Source organism: Macaca nemestrina, chromosome 6 (genome assembly GCF_043159975.1).
Source record: "Macaca nemestrina isolate mMacNem1 chromosome 6, mMacNem.hap1, whole genome shotgun sequence".
Classification (NCBI taxonomy): Eukaryota; Metazoa; Chordata; class Mammalia; order Primates; family Cercopithecidae; genus Macaca; species Macaca nemestrina.
The window spans coordinates 39610394-39632719 of NC_092130.1; the positions used below are offsets into that span (position 1 = coordinate 39610394).

Sequence of the window (22326 nt, forward strand, 5' to 3'; positions counted from 1 at the left end):
GCAAGATTATTTACGACTCACATTGTCTGAAGAGGAGGGACCCTGAGGAAGGCTGGGACTGAAGGCCATGAGGTCTGTCTTGGGTGGGCCCTCCCCAGAGCACACCCTCTGCCGCCTCTGCTGGGAGAATGACCAGCTCCCCACCGCGCTGGAGCACACCAGAGTGGGCTTTACCAGACCACATGCACCCTCGGAGGACGGCGCTGAGCACCGCAACGCCGTGTACAGCAGCAGGGTAAGCACCAACAGACTGGACACGGAGCAGATGGCGATGATCAGGTACACGTTGACATCCATCAGTGCCACCTCTGGGCCTGCAATGCCCACCGACGCCCGCGACGATGCCTTTGGCGCCTGGGCGCTTTCCACCAGCGACACCAGCACGGTGGCTGTGGCTGTCAGCGAGGGCTCTCCATGGTCCTTCACCAGCACCAGAAGGCGGTGGCGCGGTGCGTCCGTCTCACCTAGGGCTCGGATAGTGCTGATCTCGCCAGTGTACAGCCCCACGCGGAACGGGATGCGCGCACTGGCGGCGACAGGTTGAAATTCGTACGAAAGCCACGCGTTGTAGCCTGAGTCAGCGTCAACTGCACGTACCTTCGCCACAACATGGCCCGCGCCCACAGACCGCGGCACAAGCTCGCTCACAGCGCCACCAATGCCACCCACCCGAGGCGCCAGCAGCACCGGCGCGTTGTCGTTCTCGTCCAGCACGAACACCTGCAGCGTCGCGTTGCTGCTCAGAGACGGCACGCCCGCGTCGCGCGCGCTCACCTGGAACTGCAGCAGCTCCAGCTCCTCGTGGTCTAGCGGCTGCAGCGCGTACACCTTGCCGCTCTCCGCGTGCACCGACACGTAGCTCGACAGCGCGCGCTCGCCCACCCGCCGCTCCACCAGCGAGTAGGACACCAGCGCGTTCTCCTGCGCGTCCGCGTCCTGCGCAGACACCGTGAAGATGTGGCAGCCCGGCGGGTTGTTCTCCTTCACGAACACCGTGTACTCGGACTGCGTGAACGCCGGCGCGTTGTCGTTCACGTCGGCCACCTCCACGGACACGCTGGCCGTGGCCCACAGTGAAGGCGAGCCCCCGTCCCGCGCGGTCACCACCAGCTCATAGGCCGACACGCTCTCGCGGTCCAGGACGCTGTCCAGAACCAATGAATAGTAATTCTTGAAGGTGGACACCAACTTGAAGGGGACGTGGGGCGTCAGGGAGCAGGTAACCTGTCCATTGACTCCAAAATCTCGGTCAAACACGCTAATCAAAGTGATGACTGTACCTGGCTGGGCATCCTCTGAAATAGGGAGAGACAGGGAAGTGAGAGTCAACTGTGGAGCATTGTCATTTACATCCACAACTTCCACAAGAACTGTACAATGACCAGCCAGTGGTAGGAAGCCTTTATCGACAGCCTCTACTGGGATCTTGTGTGCTCTACTTTCTTCAAAATCCATATGTCCTATCACTGTGATTGCCCCACTTACGGGGTCCATGTGGAACTTGGATTTTATATCTGGAGAAACATCACTGGAGAAGGAGTAAATAATATCCCCATTCAAGCCTTCGTCTAAATCTGAGGCATTGGGGTGAATCACCAGCGTTCCGATAGAAACGTTTTCTGGTAATTTCACCGTATAGAGGGTTCTGTCGAACACTGGGGCATTGTCATTGACGTCCAGTACTGTGATGAGTAACTGAACAGTGCCAGTCAGTTCAGGTTTGCCTCCATCGGTGGCCGTGAGCAATAAATGAAGCTCCGGAGTTTCTTCTCTGTCTAAAAGTTTCCGTAATACAAGCCCAAGAGGTTTTACCTGCTGGTTGCTGGTTGGCACATCCAGGGAGAAATACTCATTGGGGCTCAGTCTGTAAGTGAGCAAGGCGTTCTCCCCGATATCTGCATCGGACGCGCCCTCTAGTGGAAACCGAGAGTCAAGCGGCCTGGATTCCGCGATGAACAGGTTCTTTTGTGTCGCTGGGAACACGGGAGGGTTGTCGTTAATGTCCTTCACCTCCACGTCCACATGGAAAACCTGCAGCGGCCTGTCCACGATCACCTCCAGGTGGATGCTGCACTCTGCGCTCCGCCCACACAGCTCCTCGCGGTCGATCCGAGAATTCACAAACAAAATGCCATTCTGCAGATTTACCTCCAGAAGGTCCCCACGGAATTTGCACACCGCCCGGAACAGGCGCGGCACCAACTCCGCCAGCTCCAGCCCCAGGTCCTGCGCGATGCGGCCCACGAAGGTGCCGTGTTTAGCCTCCTCGGGGACCGAGTAGTGGAGCTGGCCTCTCCCCGCCTCCCAAGCAGCTAGAATTGTAATAAACAGCAGTAGATGTCGGCACCCTGGGTCGTATCCACTCCGGCACACCATTTCAGATTATTGGCGTTTTATTTTTCTAGTCAGCAAAACCTGCCTCCGAATTTATAGGAATGTTTTTATCACTTCATTTCAATCTCGATGTGTGGCCATTGTTGTGCATCTGAAGAGTGAAAGAGAGTGGAGCGTCTTTCCAGTGCGAACAGGAATGACTTCCTTTTGTTGATTATGAAAGAATTTGCGGTAAAGAGCGACATCATGTGGCCCAAATGGTAAGTAAGAATTACAAACTATTAATCGGTTGAAAAGTTTTATTTCAAACTCTGAATTTTTTTCTTCATTGTTGTTAAAGGTTAAAATAGCATTTCTCATGCTTGTTAGAAGCATTCTTAGGCAACTGATGGCTTTTGAATACTTAGTGTGAACATAATTGTAGCTTCCTCATGCCTTAGAAAAACTTTTTTTCACACAGTTTTAAATAAAGACAGAAACCTAAGTGACAACATGAATCTAAACAACTGCAAGTTTAAATTCCTTTGATCTGGATCCCAGGAAACTTCATATTCTTGATTCAGTACCCCTTGTTAAGAAAAATCCTGTACTCTTTTAGGGGGACCCAGGATCTCAAGAATCTACTGATGGATGAAAGAGAAACTTAGAAAGGGGTGTGTGTGTGTGTGTGTGTGTGTGTGTGTGTGTGTGTGTGTGTGTTTTCTTTTTAGGAGGCAAGAAACATTAGCACCTATCTAGACACTTTTCTTGGGAAAACAAAATAAGAGAAGGTTTGGGGAATCTTTGAAGGGGAAGAATTTGTATCATGTGAACTTTCTGAGGAGGAAGTATTCTGAATTTTTTGCTTTAGCAGAATCTAAATATACTGTTTCAGGAGTTCATGATTTTATATTTGTTTCCTCATTCTATCCTTTCAAACACTTGTGTGTTATGATATTTGCCTATTTATACAATCTCAAATATTATTTGTATTATTTCTTTTATAATATAAGTTTATTTTATTAGATAAATTTCAGTGCTCAGCCATCTCACATAAAGCAGCCCCTTGATCAAGTCTTGAGTTATTTCATCCTTTTTGGATCTACCTTACTGTGTTAGTTTTCTTGAATGTTTCACTCCAATGTTCCCAACGGCAATGTAAAATAATTATGTCTGTATCCAGATGTTTTCCTAAATAAGTTTTCATAATTGCTGCTTTCCTGGAGTATTGCAGTGGCTTCTTATTGTGTAACCTGTCCATTCCTATTTCATTCTCCTTCATTTAATCCTTGCAGTCATTTTCCTTAAACACTTTTGATTCCCATTGCTTCACACTTTTTGACAGCTTTCAAGTCACACTTTGACTTTTGAAGAGTGTCAAAATTACTTGTCTAGTACTCAAAGTTACCCAAAAGGTTTTTCTCATATTACTTTTCTTGCTTTATATCACAGTCTCTCTTATAGGAACCATGTGCTTTACCCAAAGTTGACTATTCCTTATTTCTAGGTACATTTGGAATTTTCCGTGTACTCACTTAAGTTACTCTCTTCTCAAGAATACCTATTAGTCTCCATATTCTCCCAGGAAAAACTCTTTCCATTTTATAACCAGTAAAACATCATGACTCTTCAAGGACTCCTTCAACAAGGGAAAAAGGCAAATACTTTTTTCTATTCCAATAACACTGTGAAGTACCTTTCTAGCACCTCTTACAATATTCTTCCTTTTACTATCATCGTATTTATGTAGGATATTTATCTTTATTTATCTAAAAATTTGAAGCCAGGGACTGGGTGTTGTTAATTCGATGATTCTCAGCAGGCACAGTGTGATACTCTTAAAGACCCCCCTAGAAACTCTTAAAAAAACATTTACTCACTAGCAACGCTGCAGTTCTCTACTTCCTAAGAAAGTATGCTGTTTTGAGATTGTTAGATATCATTATCTACACAAATGGTGATCTTTGGTATAATCAGAGACAATTCCATAACTCTTAAGTATGTAGAGGTAGTTTTTTAAATTTTGGTGCAATATTAATTATATGCTTAAAAATTATCATGTACTTCTTTTAGAAAACAGAAAATACTACTAATGGTTTCTGCCATTTCAAGAATGGAAAATGCTCACATTAGGGAACACAAACCTCAACTCAGTCCTCTAATGGCCCTTAAGCAACTTTTAAATGTGGGCAAATACACCATTCAGGCTTAACATAGTCTAATATTTCCTGGGAAGGTGGACAACACAAAAAGTCAAAACCACCTTCAGGAAATCACTGAGGACTCAGCAGTTTAAATGTCTTTTGAATTCATAAAACTTTTCCACTGTCCAAGTCTTAATTCAATTTTCAACTTTGAAACACACATTTTAAATTACTTTTGATGTGGAACATGGCATTTAAAATGTTAGAGACATCTCGGATTAATTTGGTAATTATGGCCTCACTATGAATAACAAAAACTGAATCTTTACATAAAATGAAAACAATATGGAATCCGTAATGAGAGCTTCCTAACATACAATGACATAAAGTTTTTATTTTCCTCTTTGGAAAACTAGTAGCAAATTTTATTAAGCACTTACTATTTGGCAAACACAGCTATAAGCACCTTACAGTATCAACTTACTAAAGCTTTATGAAAATTCTATCATTGAAACTAGTGTTTATCACTCCAACTTTACAGAAGAAACTGAAATGGAGGTGAAACAATCCATCCACAAAACAAAATTGGTAGCAATGAAGTTTAGGCAAGGTAGGATAGCAACAAAAGTCACACCTAATCACTACTTTTTGCTGCTTTTCATTTAAAGAAATAATGAATAGCCAAGCATAGTGACTCACACCTATAATCTTAGTACTCTGGGAGGCCAAGGTGGGCAGATCACTTGCAACCAGTAGTTTGAGACCAGGCTGGGCAACATGGAGAAACCCCGTCTCTACAAAAAAAAAAAAAAAAAGTCGGTGGGCATGGTGGTGCTCGCGTGTAGTCCCCGCTACTCCAGTGGCTGAGGTGAGAGAATCACTTGAGCCCAGGAACTCTAGGGTGCAGTGAGCCATTATTGCACCACTGTACTCCAGCCTGGGTGACAGAGCAAGACCCTGTCACACACACACACACAGAAAATAGTGAATAGTTTAAATTACTGTGTAGAAACAGTGAAAACATTAAAACAAAAAATAGATTTAGACTCCATGAAGAGAAGACCATCAAATGAAATTCAAACAGAAATAAGAGAGCTGCAATGCCAGAGGAATGCAGTTTTCATATAAATTTACTTGATCACAAGGTCCAAAATCTCTTGAATCACTATTTTTCCAGTATTTAGATCAGTAGTAAATAAATCAACCATAACAACCAGAAGTATTCAGGCTGATAATTATTGTTTTTGTCCTTTATTCCTCAATGGTTTAAAAGGGGGACAATAAATAAACACTATTGTCTCCTGGAAACACAAGTCTGAAAGGGAACCACAGATAAAAAGTATGATGATCAGAGTTCTTACACAAAATGGATGAAATCAAAGTGTTAACTTAATAAAAGTCTCAGCAGAAAAACATTGAAATGGAAAGTGTAAAAGCATAAGTGATACAGTGGTGCTCAAATATCAATATATGATCAAAACAGAGTATATGTAAAAAAAATTTCCTACAGCTCAAAGGCAAACAAATGAAAATCCGATATAATTAATCAGAAAAACATGCTACTAAGAATCTGAATTACAATGCAACAGAAAACGACATGTCCCAGAATATTTTGGTTTGAAGACAAAAATTCTGAGGTGCAGATTGTGGACAATTATTTCTAATTCCACTTAAATTACAAATATTAGAGAAGCAAAGAGATTATAATAAGAAACAGAATAAAATGAAAATACGTAAATTTTGTAAAATTAATTAAAATTAAAAACAAATATAGAAAACAAATCTGCGGAAAAAATTATGAATTTAAAATAAAAATTAACTATTATGAAAATTCACTTACTTTGGCATCATGATCTTCATTTAAAGCCTGATTCTCCGCCCTACCCATAACAGGACAAGGTGAAAGGCTGGGGCTGAAGGCCATGAGATCCATCTTGGGTGGGCCCTCCCCAGAGCACACCCTCTGCCGCCTCTGCTGCGAGTATGACCAGCTCCCCACCGCGCTGGAGCACACCAGCGTGGACTTGCCCGCCGTGCACGCGCCCTCGGCGGGCGGCGCCGAGCACCGCAGCGCGGTGTACAGCAGTAGCGTGAGGACCAGCAGGCTGGATACCGAACAGATGGCGATGATCAGGTACACGTTGACATTCACCAGCGCCGCCTCTGGGCCCGCGGCGCCCACCGACATCCGCGATGACGCTTTTGGAGCCTGGCCATTCTCCACCAGCGACACCAGCACCGTGGCCGTGGCCGTCAGCGTCGGCTCACCGTGGTCTTTCACCAGCACCAGCAGCCGGTGGCGCGGAGAGTCTGCTTCGTCCAGGACACGAGTCGTGCTGATCTCGCCCGTGTACAGCCCCACGCGAAACGGGAAGCGAGCGCTGCTTGCCACTGGCTGCAGCTCATACGAAAGCCACGCGTTGTAGCCGGAGTCGGCGTCCACTGCGCGCACTTTCGCCACCACTTGGCCCACACCCACCGACCGCGGCAACAGCTCGCTCACTGCACCACCAGTGCCACCCACCCGAGGCGCCAGCAGCACTGGCGCGTTGTCGTTCTCGTCCAACACGAATACCTGCAGCGTCACGTTGCTGCCCAGAGGCGGCACGCCCGCGTCGCGCGCGCTCACCTGGAACTGCAGCAACTCTACCTCCTCATGGTCCAGCGGCTGCAGCGCGTACACCTTGCCGCTCTCCGCGTGCACCGACACGTAGCTCGACAGCGCGCGCTCGCCCACCCGCCGCTCCACCAGCGAGTAGGACACCAGCGCGTTCTCCTGCGCGTCCGCGTCCCGCGCAGACACAGTGAAGATGTGGCAGCCCGGCGGGTTGTTCTCCCTCACGAACACTGTGTACTCGGACTGCGCGAACGCTGGTGCGTTGTCGTTCACGTCGGCCACCTCCACGGACACGCTGGCCGTGGCCCACAGCGAAGGCGAGCCCCTGTCCCGTGCGGTCACCACCAGCTCATAGGCTGACACGTTCTCGCGGTCCAGGGCGCTGTCCAGCACCAACGAGTAGTAATTCTTGAAGGTGGACACCAGCTTGAAGGGGACATGGGGCGTCAAGGAGCAGGTCACCTGCCCGTTGACACCTGAGTCAAGGTCGTTCACGCTAATTAGGGCGATGACAGTACCGAATTGAGCGTCTTCACGTACAGGCAAGGATAAGGAAGTCAATGTTATCTCAGGGACGTTATCATTTTTATCCAAAATTCTCACTAAAACGGTGCAATGACCCGCCATGGGAGGATGACCTTTGTCCGTTGCGTCAACGCGGATTTTGTATAAATTTACTTGTTCAAAATCCAAATTACCCCGAATCACTATTTCTCCTGTATTTCGATCTATGCTAAAGTGGTCAATAACCATGGCTGCAACAAGGCTATTAAAAGAGTATGAAATTGCCCCATTCGCTCCTTCATCCCGATCAGAAGCATTCAGTCTGATAACTGTTGTTCCGTTGTCTGCGTTTTCGAATATTCTTACTTCGTATTCAGACTGTTCGAAAGTGGGAGCATTATCATTCACATCCAGCACTGTGACCAGCAGGTGAACAGTGCCTGTGAGCTCAGGTTTGCCGCCATCTGTGGCTGTCAGGAATAAGTTGTGTGCAGGAGCGTCCTCTCTGTCCAAGGATTTCCTTAATATGAGCCCAATTTGTTTATTGTCATCACTGTTTATTTTCACATCTAGCCCGAAGTATTCGCTAGAACTGAGTTTATAGGTTAAGACGGAATTTGAGCCCACATCTGCATCTGACGCGCCCTCTAGTGGAAACACAGAATCTGGCAGCCTAGATTCGTAAATCAGCACTCTTTGTTCCTCTACCGGGAACAAGGGCGGGTTGTCGTTAATGTCCCTCACCTCTACGTCCACATGGAAAACCTGCAGCGGCCTGTCCACGATCACCTCCAGGTGGATGCTGCACTCCGCGCTCCTCCCGCACAGCTCCTCGCGGTCTATCCGAGAATTCACAAACAAAATGCCATTCTGCAGATTTACCTCCAGAAGGTCCTCGTGGTTTTTGGAGGCCATCCTGAACAGGCGCGGCACCAGCTCCGCCAGCTCCAGCCCCAGATCCTGCGCGATGCGGCCCACGAAGGTGCCGTGTTTGGCCTCCTCCGGGACGGAGTAGTGGAGCTGGCCGCTCCCCACCTTCCAGGCTGCGAGGAGCAGAAACGGGAGGAGCAGACATTGCTTTCCCAATCTGTCTTCCAGGGTAAACACCATGTCAAATACCTCTTGTTTTATTTCCATTAGAAGATCTTCCGCATAAAGATAAAATACTGTAAGTTCCGGAATTTATTAATCCAATTCTTCTGCGTCCGCCATCATTCAACAGTCAGGGAATGATGCAGTAATAGAAGAAATTTGAATGGTGGCTAGCTATAACTTCATGGTAGACAGCGACATCATGCGGCTCCAAAAGGTAAGAAATTAATTCACATAACAGTGCTATACTATATATTTTTTAAATGTTATCTTCTTTTCTCTACTTTTATAGTAAATCCTCCTCACGTTTGTAATTTGCACAGGCAGTGTTATCTTAGTACCCTTAGAGTAAGGGATCTAATTATTCACAGCTAAACAATTTTTCTACCAGTATTTGCAACATTAGTATTAGCCAGTTTAGCAAATTTAAGTGTTTACGAAACTACTCTTTAAATCAGAAAATAAACTATTCTACACACTTTTAGAAAAGAAACTTACCCACATATGTCTGTCATAGGACGTGCTATTATATAGTGCTCTAGGGAAAAATGTAACTTAAAATCATCAAATTTTGGTTGAATTTTTAAAGCTTTATGGATTGTTGAAGTCCATGCTTTCTTTGTTCAACAAATACCAGACGCTCTTAAGGTTCTTTTGTGTAATGATGGAAGATAAAATTCTAGAGCATATTCTTTATTGCATTTAATTTATCTGCAGCTTATATTAGGATTCTCGCTTAAAATATTCTTTTCATATACTTTACCACTTCAATTCTAGTGGAATTTCTACCCATTGTGCTTTGCTGTTTTTGATTCTACAGCTGTTCTTAAATGATCTCATTCTTTTCTCTCAACTTCAACCCTGTCCTATATCCTTTCCTTTAATTGTTCTCACTCACTTCCAAGTTTTGAATAAGACTTTTATTGAGGTACTTACAAATCCATATCTTCATCCCTTCTTTCTATGTTTCTAATTGTCATTTTCACCTATACATGCTGACTCCTAGAAAACAGCTTGTTAAATATCAAAGCATGACCAATTATTAATAATCCCCAAATTCAAATTTTCAAATTCATATTTTTAATAACATGAGTGTTTCCCATGTCACTTATATTACTTTTTAAATTACTCCTTTTCCCTGGCTTGCCTTCTTCCACATCCACCTAAGTCCATCTGTCTTTCACGTTATCATATTTATCTTTATGAGTACAGCTTTCATTGAATTTTACTAAACCTAGAAATTCCAAGACATTTTAGAAACTTCTAGTAACCTAATATGTAATCACATATTAGGTGATCAACTTTTTGAAGGTTATTTTCAATTACTCTCCAACATGAATCTTATTTTTCTGACAATACAGACCACTTGCTCTTCCTCTTTCCCAATACCATGTTTGTTTTAGCTGGATTTTTAAATTACATCTACATTTACCTGCAAAAATGTTACCCTCACATAAAAGTCAAGGCCAAATATCAACTTCACCCTTAATTTAACCTTAATGTTATCCATTGGAAGTGATTGAACCCCTCCTTGAAAGAAAATTACAGCCACCAATAAGACTTTTCATATTACATGATCATCTTCACCTTACTCCAAAATTCTGATATACAGTAAAATGCCTCACAGATTATTGTAACACAAAAGCCTTTTCTTCCGTGTGAAATTCTATCTTAAAATAATTAACCTGGATCTATTAAGTAGTTCTTATCACTGACTTTCTATTGCAGTTATTTTGGGCAAACAAAGGGTTCAATTTCCTAACCAAAAACAATCCCCAAAACAAGAGGTTCCTATAAAAAAGATAAACTGCGCAAAATATATATAAAGACTTGATATGTAAAGAGATATATAGTTTATATCACAGAATAAGATAACTTGATTTTTTAAAATTTGACCATGGTTAAGTGTAGATTTACAGAGTGATAAAAACTATTTCTCAATTTCTAGGACTTCCTCAGAGTAGCTCAGGATATTAGGAATATATAAATAGCATCATAGAAGGGTATTTATAAAATTAAATGCATATGAGAATAAAAGAAACAGACAAAGCAACTGAAAGAGGGAATTCACATTTTATCATGTAAAGTGTAGACTAGTTATTACCTATAAACCCACACTTTTCCCCTCAAAAGAGTAGAAAAACGGTTCTCATTATTTCAGATGGAGAGGACACTTGTCTAGAGTAGTCTCAAACATACAGCTTTAACAAACAACTCTTTGTAAACAACTCAAGAGGGCAGTTTGTATCATGGTATATTTATTTTTTTAATCTAAAAATGAAAAGTAACAACAAGCAGTAAAATTTCCCAACCAAAATATAGCAGAATTTGCACAACTGAGAGGGTTCACAATTACTCCTCATCAATATAATAATTTAGGCTGGGCATGATGGCTCATGCCTGCAATCCCAGCACTTTGGGAGGCCGAGGCGGGTGAATCACCTGAGATTAGGAGTTCAAGACCACCCTGACCAACGTGGTGAAAACCCATCTCTAGTAAATACAAAAAATTAGCCGGGTGTGGTGGCACATGCCTGCAATCCCAGCTACTTGGGAAGATAAGGCAGGAGAATTGCTTGAATCTGGGAGGCTGAGATTGCACCATTGCACTCGTTTGGGCAACAAGAGGAAAATCCGGTCTCAAAATATCTATTAGATATATAATTTATAAATTGAAAAATATGCAAGTTTCCAGAAAATTAAATCATTGTTCTACTAAATGTTAAGATAAGGGAAAAATAACCGATCGTATTTCTACACAATGGAACACCATAGATCCAAATAAAAGAAAAACAAATCTACTTCAGTAATGATAATTCATGATCATCAAGATATATTAGTAAATGAAAAAAGCAAGATTAAAATCAATACTCATATGTTTTTTAAGGGGGTAGGGAAGTTTATTAGCATATGATAAAAATCTCTAGAAGGATACCCAAGAATGTTTTGATTTCATGAAGGAGGTGAAAGGGAAAATTTCACTGTCTTCTTTTGCACCTTTAGAACAGTAAACTATGTATGACCCAGCCATCCCATTACTGGGTATATACCCAAAGGATTATAAATTATGCTGCTATAAAGACACATGCACACGTATGTTTATTGCGGCACTATTCACAATAGCAAAGACTTGGAATCAACCCAAATGTCCATCAGTGACAGATTGGATTAAGAAAATGTGGCACATATACACCATGGACTACTATGCAGCCATCAAAAAGGATGAGTTTGTGTCCTTTGTAGGGACATGGATGCAGCTGGAAACCATCATTCTTAGCAAACTATCACAAGAACAGAAAACCAAACACCGCATGTTCTCACTCATAGGTGGGAACTGAACAATGAGATCACTTGGACTCAGGAAGGGGAACATCACACACCGGGGCCTATCATGGGGAGGGGGGAGGGGGGAGGGATTGCATTGGGAGTTATACCTGATGTAAATGACGAGTTGATGGGTGCTGACGAGTTGATGGGTGCAGCACACCAACATGGCACAAGTATACATATGTAACAAACCTGCACGTTATGCACATGTACCCTAGAACTTAAAGTATAATAATAATAAATAAATTAAAAAAAAAGAACAGTAAACTATGTATATGTGTTTCCTATTCAAAAGATCAATAAAATGAAAAATGTAATTTTTAAATTACAGTTATCAAATTCATCATGGGTATACAGGTGAACTGCTTAGACAAAGTTGAAATAAACCATATACTGCAAAAATATAATTGAAAACAGAAACTAAATTAGTGTAATAAAATAATAATTCAAATTCAACAGAAACAAAAAGGTAAAATTGGAAGGGTGGTGCTAAAACATTTTTATAGGCCAGGCACTCTTGCTCAATCCTGTAATCTTAGTACTTCGGGAGGCTGAGATGGGAGCATGGCTTCTAACTAGGAGTTCAAGAACAGCCTGGGCAAAGTAGCAAGACCCCTATCTCTAGAAAAAAAAAAAAACTTTAATTAGCATGTGCATGTAGTCCAGCTACTTGGGCGGCTGAGATGGGAGGATCACTTGAGCCCACGAGTTTCAGGCTTCAGTGAGCTATGATCAGGCCACTGCAGACTGAGCAATAAAGGGTCTTTAAAAAATAATAATAAAATAAAATAAATTTTCATGGAGTCATAAACTGAGACTTTGAGAATGACTCCAAACTATGTCTTACAATTATTATCCTACATTTTTAGAGATGCGAAATTCAAATGCTAATATAAAATATAATTTTAAAAATAATATCACAGAAAGTTGATGAATCTATTACCCTAACAGAAAAACATCATAAAAAGCACATAGTACATGAATTAGTGCAATAATTGTGTACTACAATATTTATGTACTAGGGCGTAATTTTTTAAAAAAACTGGGTGAATGTGACACTTAATATTTAAAAATTGGGAGGGAAAGTTGGATGTTAATATCAGAAAACTCACGTTGTCTGCAGAGGCGGGACCCTGAGGAAGGCTTGGACTGAAAGCCATGAGGTCCATCTTGGGTGGGGCTTCTCCAGAGCACACCCTCTCCCTCCTCTGCTGTGAGCAGGACCAGCTCCCCACCGCGCTGGAGCACACCAGAGTGGGATTGCCCCGCGTGCACACGACCTCGGTGGGCGGCGCCGAGCACCGCAGCGCGGTGTACAGCAGCAGCGTGAGCACCAACAGGCTGGACACCGCACAGATGGCGATTATCAGGTACACGTTGACATCCACCAGGGCAGCCTCGGGACCCACAGCGCCCGCCGACGCCCGCGATGAGGCCTTCGGCGCCTGGCCACTTTCCACCAGCGACACCAGCACTGTGGCTGTGGCTGTCAGCGCGGGCTCTCCATGGTCCTTCACCAGCACCAGAAGGCGGTGGCGCGGTGCTTCGGTCTCATCCAGAGAGCGTGTTGTGCTGATCTCGCCTGTGTACAGCCCCACGCGGAACGGGATGCGCGCACTGCCAGGCTCTGGCTGCAGCTCATACGAAAGCCACGCGTTGTAGCCCGAGTCGGGGTCCACTGCGCGCACCTTCGCCACCACTTGGCCCGCACCCACCGACCATGGCACCAGCTCGCTCACTGCGCCGCCGGTGCCACCCACTCGAGGCGCCAGCAGGGCCGGCGCGTTGTCGTTCTCGTCCAGCACGAACACCTGCAGCGTCACGTTGCTGCCCAGAGGCGGCACGCCCGCGTCGCGCGCGCTCACCTGGAACTGCAGCAGCTCCAGCTCCTCGTGGTCCAGCGGCTGCAGCACGTACACCTTGCCGCTCTGCGCGTGCACCGACACGTAGCTCGACAGCGCGCGCTCGCCCACCCGCCGCTCCACCAGCGAGTAGGACACCAGCGCGTTCTCCTGCGCGTCCGCGTCCCACGCAGACACCGTGAAGATGTGGCAGCCCGGCGGGTTGTTCTCCTTCACGAACACGGTATACTCGGACTGCGCGAACGCTGGCGCGTTGTCGTTCACGTCGGCCACCTCCACAGACACGCTGGCCGTGGCCCACAGTGAAGGCGAGCCCCCGTCCCGCGCGGTCACCACCAGCTCATAGGCCGACACGCTCTCGCGGTCCAGGGCGCTGTCCAGCACCAACGAGTAGTAATTCTTGAAGGTGGACACCAGCTTGAAGGGGACGTGGGGCATTAGGGAGCAGGTCACCTGCCCGTTAGCACCTGAGTCATGGTCAGACACGGTGATCAGAGCAATGACCGTGCTGACTGGAGCGTCCTCTTTCACAGGCAGGAAAAGGGAGGTTATGGCCATCTCTGGGGTATTATCATTCACATCCAGGAGTTTCACTACTACTTTACAGTGTCCTGTTAATGGGAATGCACTTTTATCCATGGCATCAATATTAATTTCATATGAGTTACAGACTTCATAATCCAGTTCCCCCTTAACTTTTATTTCACCAGTATTAGAATTAATTATAAATTTGGACTTTACATCGTCAAGAACAAGATTACTAAAGAAATACCCTATGTCTTTATTGATGCCCTCATCTGCATCTGAGGCGTTCAGTTTAATAACTAATGTCCCACTCGGTGCATTTTCCAACAATCTGACATTATAAATGGATTTATCAAATTCTGGGGCGTTATCATTAGCATCCAATACATTGATCAACAACTGAACTGTACCTGTTAGTTCGGGTTGTCCTCCATCAGTTGCAATCACTAATAAACGATGTTCTTGTGTTTCTTCTCTATCTAAGGATTTCCTCAAAACTAGCTCTAAAAAGTGCGTTTCTTCTTCATTTGTTTTAACATCTAAGTCAAAATATTCGTTAGGATTTAACCTGTATCTCAATTGTGCGTTTGCTCCGATATCCAAATCCGACGCGCCCTCTACCGGAAACCGCGAATCTGGCATTCTTGACTCTAAAATGAACAATCTTTGTTCTTGCCTGGAGAACCTGGGCGGATTGTCATTAATGTCCTTCACTGCCACCTCCACATGGAAAACCTGCAGCGGCCTGTCCACGATCACCTCCAGGTGGATGCTGCACTCCGCGCTCCGCCGGCACAGTTCCTCCCGGTCGATCCGAGAATTCACAAACAAAATGCCATTCTGCAGATTTACCTCCAGAAGGTCCCTGCGGCCCTTGGACGCCACCCGGAACAGGCGCGGCACCAGCTCTGCCAGCTCCAGCCCCAGGTCCTGCGCGATGCGGCCAACGAAGGTTCCGTGTTTGGCTTCCTCCGGGATCGAGTAGTGGAGCTGGCCGCTCCCTGCCTTCCAGTAGACGAGGAGAAGCCACAGCAGCAGGAGCCGGGATCCCGGACTTCCTCTCCGGGAATATACCATCTCAATCTCCTTCCGATTATCAGCTCTCTATTGCATCACCACACAATGTATTTTGTAAATTCAATTCCCAATTACCTATATATTTTTATATTATCACCTTTTTGAGCTTCTTGGCAGAGCCAAAAATGGAAGGTTCTTTTCCTTTCTGTCTAAGGAAAATGTACTCACTGTACTCCTTTGAGATTGGGAAGGGAGAAAAACCTTGCGGCGTCCAGCGACATCATGCGGATGAAAGGGTAAGTGTTTTACTTTGTTTTGCTTTCTTTAGCTTATATTCGTCAATATTTCTCAAGTATTCTCACTTTCAATGACATGATTCTTATCATTTTTTAAATCACTTATCTCTAGTCAAAATATATCATTAAACTGTGTCTTCAAATGCGTCAATATAAGTGCATCATTAAAATATTTACAGAAACCTGCATCTAAAGTCATGTAAACCCAATCCTTACTAGAGAAGTTTGTATTGGTGTATTTTATATAAGCAGGAGTTTATGTATTTCCAAACTGATAAAAATAACTTTTAAGAGTTAAAGTTTTGACTTTTCTCATCTCTATTTAAACATATCTAATTAAAATTTTTAAGTTTTTCTGTATTAATCAATGGAATGTTTGTATGCTATCTCCGTGTTACTCATAAACCAAATTTTTATTCCAATTTCAGTGTTTAATAGTGACATTCTGTTTATGTTATTTTCAAAAACAACTAAAACTATTTTAATGGCATTCTCACCTGAGTTTCTTCTTGGAGGTCTAATTTTCAAATCGATGAAAACCTATTTCTTTATCTATAACACCTATCTACCTTTTATATTATCCCAAAACTGTAATGGGGATATTTCAACTTTCTAGAAATCAAAAGCATAATAGAACAACTTTGGTAAACGTCTTTGCACTATTTTCAAATTAGTAGCATCTAGATAGCATTTCTTCAAGTTGCTATTACTGATAAAGCAATTATTAAAAATTGTAAAATACATAGCTTTGCACTTACATAACAAGTCAAAATCCTAACATTTTCTATACGACATACTATTTCACAAAATGTTTAGGTTCCAGTAAATATAATCATGTTGAAAAGAATATCATTTTATTAACCAGGCTACCTTTATGTTAGTTTAATGACTTTTTAATCTCCCAAATGTTTACTGAATGGTATCATTTGAACACGACCTAGAAAATATAGTAAACACAATAAATACGGGCAAAAGAAAATGTCGCCAAGTTTTCTATTGAAGAAATAGCTAACATTCTGCTTGTACATGTACTCCTTAAAATCCCTTAAATATTACAAAATATCCCTTACCTGTGAAGACAGGAGGGACCACGAGATCAGCAATTCTATTGTTGGATACTTTTACATTTAAAATATAGCTTGATAAGAAAAACGAAATTACCAGAAAATGCAAAGTCAGTGGAAATTCACTTGATTTCTGGAATTCAAACTTGTAAAGAAATAAGATATTGTCACAGAACTGTTTCTGATACAATCTTTAAAGATGTATTTACCATTTCCCTTATAAGATTCTTACTATCTCTATTATCATGACTTTGCAGTAATACTAGGATCATTGAAACACAAATCAATTTCCAAGACTATTTGCCTAATAGTTGTCATACTGATAATTTTAAAATATTTTAATATGCAATGGTTAAAAACATAAGAAAATGATAATAAATGTTTAGAAAATAGCATTAGCTGACGTTAGCCACTTTCTATTATATAACAGCAAATAATGTAAAACTACAAGGCTATGGAATAAATTACAGTAGAATTTTATACAGAATACACAAATATAACCTTTGAAAAAAGTAAATATTAAGTATTTAAAAGGCAAATTAACAGTGTAGTATTAACAATGTGTACATTGTAATCTGCAGAGTATTATGGTAAATACTGAGTATTTTAAAAGATACACTCAATGGAGAAAAAGTAATCAACAATATCAGTTCACATGCTCTTCTCAGTCTGGAAAAAAATATCTCATGTACTTATATAGATATTTCAGGAGAAAACAAGACTCTTGACTTTGGATTCATTTTCATATCTGTTAAACTATATTTAATTATATTTACTTTTCGAATTATCACTCGCATATGTGCTACAGTGATCAACTCTTATCTTGAATATTCCTTTCTCAATAACTATAAATTATCTAATCTCAATTTCATAGGAGACTCCATAGAAAATACTTTTTTTTCTATGGAAAAAAAAGTAGCTGGGACTACAGGCGCCCGCCCCCACACCCGGCTCCGTAGCCCAGGCTGGAGTGCAGCGGCGCGATATCTGCTCACTGCAAGCTCCGCCTCCCGGGTTCACGCCATTCTCCTGCCTCAGCCTCCGGGGTAGCTGGGACTACAGGCGCCCGCCCCCACACCCGGCTAATTTTTGTAGTTTTAGTAGAGGCGGGGTTTCACCGTGTTAACCAGGATGGTCTCAATCTCCTGACCTTGTGATCCGCCCGCCTCGGTCTCCCAAAGTGCTGGGAATACAGACAGGCCTGAGCCACTGCGCCCAGCCAGGAAAAGAACATTTTTAAAAATCTTCTTCTAAGCCATTTTTTTCAATCAAATATTACAGATTATTTTCTTGACTGATCCAGTTAAAGGAGAGGTTTCTCCTTTAGATATTTCAGTCATGTTTAAGCACCATTGTGTAAACAGAACTTCTTCCTTGAGAAAAAAATTTAGATTTAAAACTGTGTAGTATTTAAAGTGTCTCCAATTAATTCACTAAAAGCCTTTAGAAATACACTAACACAAGAAAATTTAATCTTCATAAGGGTACAAATGTCCTTTATTCCTTACAAAACCCAGAATAAAATTTTAATAAGCTGTTATTTTTCTTCTGTTATCTGTAGAAATTATATAGATATACCAGATTGCAAAAAGAGGAAATGTTGAAGCAATTGTATAAAAATGTATAAATAATTTATGCACATATGTCATTTGATCCTTCAAAAATTCTGTATAAAAATTAATTTATTCTATTATAAGGATAGTAAGAAAGGATACCATGTGCATATAATACACATCTTAGCACTGCCTGTATAATGATTCACAGAGGAAGGTACAACTGCCCTATAAGGGAGTGTGCTAAAATACCCATATTATATATCCTCTTTGGATAGAAAATATGAGAATAGTTCTAGCATATCCCTGAGATAGTAAAAAATTAAATTAATCATTTTTATGCAACTATATTGCATTCATTAATGTCAGATTATCTCACTTAGTGGAAAGGGACAATGAAGCTAAATTTAGGAGCTGTAATCTCAGGCATCCTTTTTATGGCTCTACCTATAGTTGTTTCTATACAACTGGGTGACAAAGAGTCTCACTCTGACCCAGGCTGGAGTGCAGTGGTACAGTCAAGATTCACTGTAGCCTCAGGTTCAAGCCTCCAACCTCAGCCTCCCAAGTAGGTGGGACCACAGGTGTGCACCACCACATCTAGCTAATTTTTTTTTTTTTTTTGTAAAGATAGAGTCTCCCTATATTGTTCAGGCTTATCTTGAACTCCTGGGCTCAAGCAATCCTCCTGTCATGGCCCACAAAAGTGTTGAGATTACAGGCAGGAGCCACAATGCCTGGCCTGATTCATTATCAAATGGAGAAAAATGATAATCTCTCAGGTTATATCTAATTTTAAAATCCAAGATCAAGTGAGGGAAAACTTGGTGGGAGGAAAGTTTCTTTTAACATTAGCCAGTACCCAAGTTAGAAATCTATTTTTTAAAAGGAAAATTAAATTCTAAAACTGAAAAATGCCATGATTGAAATTAAGGATTCAATCGTTGATTTTGACAGTGGCCTAGAATAACAAGATAAAATTCCTGAAGTAAAAGATGGGTAAGAATAAAATATAGATTATGAAACAAAGAGAAAAAGTGATTTAAAAATAGAAATGGCATATAAAAGACAAGGGATATGATGAAAAGATTTAACATACATATACTTATAGTCACAGAAGAATATAAGAGAAAATATGAAGTAGAAGCAGTATTTGAAGGCATACTGCTATATCTTCTCTTAAACTGATAAAATATTATCAACCCACAGATATAAGAAGCTTTCAAAACTGCAAGCGAGATTAAAAACAAAGCAAATTAATACTGGGCACATGATAGTAAAGCTGCTAACAGTGAAAAACAGAGTAAGTATACAAAGTAGCTAGAGAGAAAAAAAGACACACTAATTGAACAATAAACTTGACAGCCATCACTTCAAAAGAAGACCATGGAATGTCATCTTAAAAGTGCTGGCAAAAAATAACTTTCATTCAATACCCAAAACTGTTTCTCAAGTGATAGTAAAATTAAGACATTTCCAGATATATAAAAACTTAAAGGTTGCTTTACTAGCAGGCCACACTAAAGGAAATGTTAACGTCTTCAGAAGGAAAACGATCCCAGAAAGAAACACAAATAGGTGCTAACAAAACAATGATAATAATGTACTGTCTGTCTAGAATACATAATTAATTGAAAGGCATATCAGTAACAAAAATTAGGGTACAAGTAAATGGCATAATGATTCAAGGTCTTAGCATTGCCTGGAAGTAGTAAAAGTATTGATTTAATTGAGGTAATAAGTCAAGGATGTGTGTTAATAAAAGAGGAAGTAAAAGAGGAAGTCAATAAAATAATTTGTAAAAGCGTATATAACTTAAAAAGATAACAGAGGTAGTGACATCAGCAAGATGCTGTTATAGGAATCCCCAGACCCTCCACAGATATAACTCAACAACAATACAAGGACCAACTCAACAACAATTAACTCAACAACAATTAACTCAACAACTCAACAACTAACTCAACAACAATACAAGGACCAATTCCCATGGTGATAAGTGCAGAAACCAGTTAAGAGGATCCTGGGTTCCAAGCAAGTGTAAAACTAGCTGGGCACTTTTCTGGGGCACTTTTCCTATAGTTCCATCCAGCAGCACCATCCCATTCAAACAGGGGGAAACTTCCAGCTCCTGGCTTCTCCCTGAGAAGGGAAAGAGAAAGTAAAGCGCGCATTCAATGTTCTGACTTTTCAGGGGGGCTGTCTTGCATATCTCAGAGCACTGATGGAGCCTGGCATATTCTAAATTCCTGAGGGCAGCTGAGAATAATAAAGAGCTGGGTGGTGGGCTGATGTTCCTCAGGACCTATGACACAGCACACAGAGCACAACTCAGCTCAGCACTCTCTCCCTCATGAAGGAAAGAGAAGAGTAAAATGCATCCAAATTTCCTGAATTTTAGTGGGCAGTCCAAGTTTCTGTCTCACTTGACTCCAGGCACTGATAGGATTCAGCAGAATCTGTAACTGAGGGCTTCTCAGAACCTAAAAGAGCTGAGTGAATACTGCTGCTCCAGAGGGCCCACAGTACAGCACACAGACACCACAGAGAGAAAAAGATTAGAGCTTTAAAAAAAAAAAAAAAAGCTGGCAGATCCCTCTAATTAGGAATTATACACACAAGTCCGTAGAAGATGTATCCACAGAAAAGGTTTGAGAGGTCCCTAGAATCTCTAGCCAGCCTGATTAGTAAAAGATCTTTCCATGTACAAATCCAGGCCATAAAGACTGGGAGAGGTAGCTGGGGTGTTTTTTTGTTTTGTTTTGGTTTGGTTTGGTTTGGTTTTGGTTTTTTGAAATGTATAGATAACAAAACAAGGTAATAAGGAATATGAGAAAATAGGAAACATGGCCCAAATAGTGCATGCACACACACACACACATACACACACACACACACTCCAGAAACCAAACCTAAAGAAATAGAGCTATATGAATTACTTGATAAAGTATTCAAAATAATTGTCATAAAGATGTTCAATGAGCTCAGGAAAATAATGCATAAGCAGAATCAGAATTTCAGCAGATAGAAAATATTTAAAAGAACTAAAAAGAAATTTTGGAACTGAAGAATACAATAATTGAACTGAAAATTTTACAGACATGTTCAACAGCAGACTCAATCAAGTAGAAGAATGAATCAGTGAACTCAAGGACACATCATTTGAAATTATCCAGACGAAGTAGCAAAAAGAACAAGAAATGAAAGCGTAAAGAAAGCCTAAGAAATTGATAGGACATCCTCGAACAGGCTGCTCTACACATTATGACAGTTTTAAAAGAAGAAGCAGTGAGATAAAAGGACAGCTTATTTTTTAAAATTATGTCTGAAAACTTCCCAAATATGAGGAAAGAAATGGACATCAAGATTCAAGAAATAGGCCGGGCGCGGTGGCTCAAGCCTGTAATCCCAGCACTTTGGGAGGCCGAGACGGGCGGATCACGAGGTCAGGGATCGAGACCATCCTGGCTAACATGGTGAAACCCCGTCTCTACTAAAATATACAAAAAACTAGCCGGGCGAGGTGGCGGGCGCCTGTAGTCCCAGCTACTCGGGAGGCTGAGGCAGGAGAATGGCGTGAACCCGGGAGGCGGAGCTTGCAGTGAGCTGAGATCCGGCCACTGCACTCCAGCCTGGGCGACAGAGCGAGACTCCGTCTCAAAAAAAAAAAAAAAAAAAAAAAAAAGATTCAAGAAATATTAAGAATTTAGAAAGCAGCAAAAGAAAAATGACTCATTACATACAAGAGAACACCCCAACTCTACCAGTAGATTTCTCAGTAGAAACCTTGCTATCCAGAAAGGGGTGAGATGTTATACTGAATGTGCTGAAAAGAAAAAGAACTGCCAACCAAGAATACCAAATCCACCGAAGTTTTTCTTCAAAAATGAAAAAGCGATAAAGACCTTCCCAGTTAAACAAAAGCTGAAGGTGATCACAATTAGACCTGCCTTACAAGAAATGTTAAGAGGGAGTCTTTCTAGTTAAAATTAGGGGATGCTAAACAGAAATA

General features: G+C 41.9%; 2 protein-coding genes across 9 annotated transcripts in view; both read right to left on the bottom strand.

The window, feature by feature from the left end:
* Nucleotides 1-22326, bottom strand: part of LOC105467247 (protocadherin alpha-C2) — a 220551-nt gene that overhangs the window by 168575 nt on the left and 29650 nt on the right. Inside the window, exon 1 of one of the 7 annotated variants that reach the window (XM_024788272.2) lies at nucleotides 13110-16405. The exons of 3 other annotated variants lie outside the window; for them this stretch is intronic. In XM_024788272.2, coding sequence (XP_024644040.1) covers nucleotides 13110-15461 — 2352 coding nt within the window. In that variant the 5' untranslated portion in view covers nucleotides 15462-16405. Of the gene's footprint in view, nucleotides 1-14; nucleotides 2524-13109; nucleotides 21994-22326 lie in introns of those variants that run through there. 3 more of the 7 variants (XM_071098305.1, XM_011716286.3, XM_011716715.3) reach the window with 3 other exon arrangements.
* On the bottom strand, nucleotides 5159-11924 carry LOC139355337 (protocadherin alpha-6). Of its 2 annotated transcripts, none has more exons than XM_071098308.1 (2): nucleotides 6298-8891; nucleotides 5159-5251 (listed from the first exon to the last, which is right to left on the bottom strand). In XM_071098308.1, the coding sequence occupies exons 1-2, from the start codon at nucleotides 8713-8715 to the stop codon at nucleotides 5159-5161; spliced, it is 2511 nt and encodes an 836-aa protein (XP_070954409.1). In that variant the 5' UTR covers nucleotides 8716-8891. The 2 variants fall into 2 exon arrangements, with proteins under 2 accessions (XP_070954409.1, XP_070954410.1); XM_071098309.1 differs by lacking the exon at nucleotides 5159-5251 and adding an exon at nucleotides 5262-5772 and having other exon boundaries at nucleotides 6298-11924.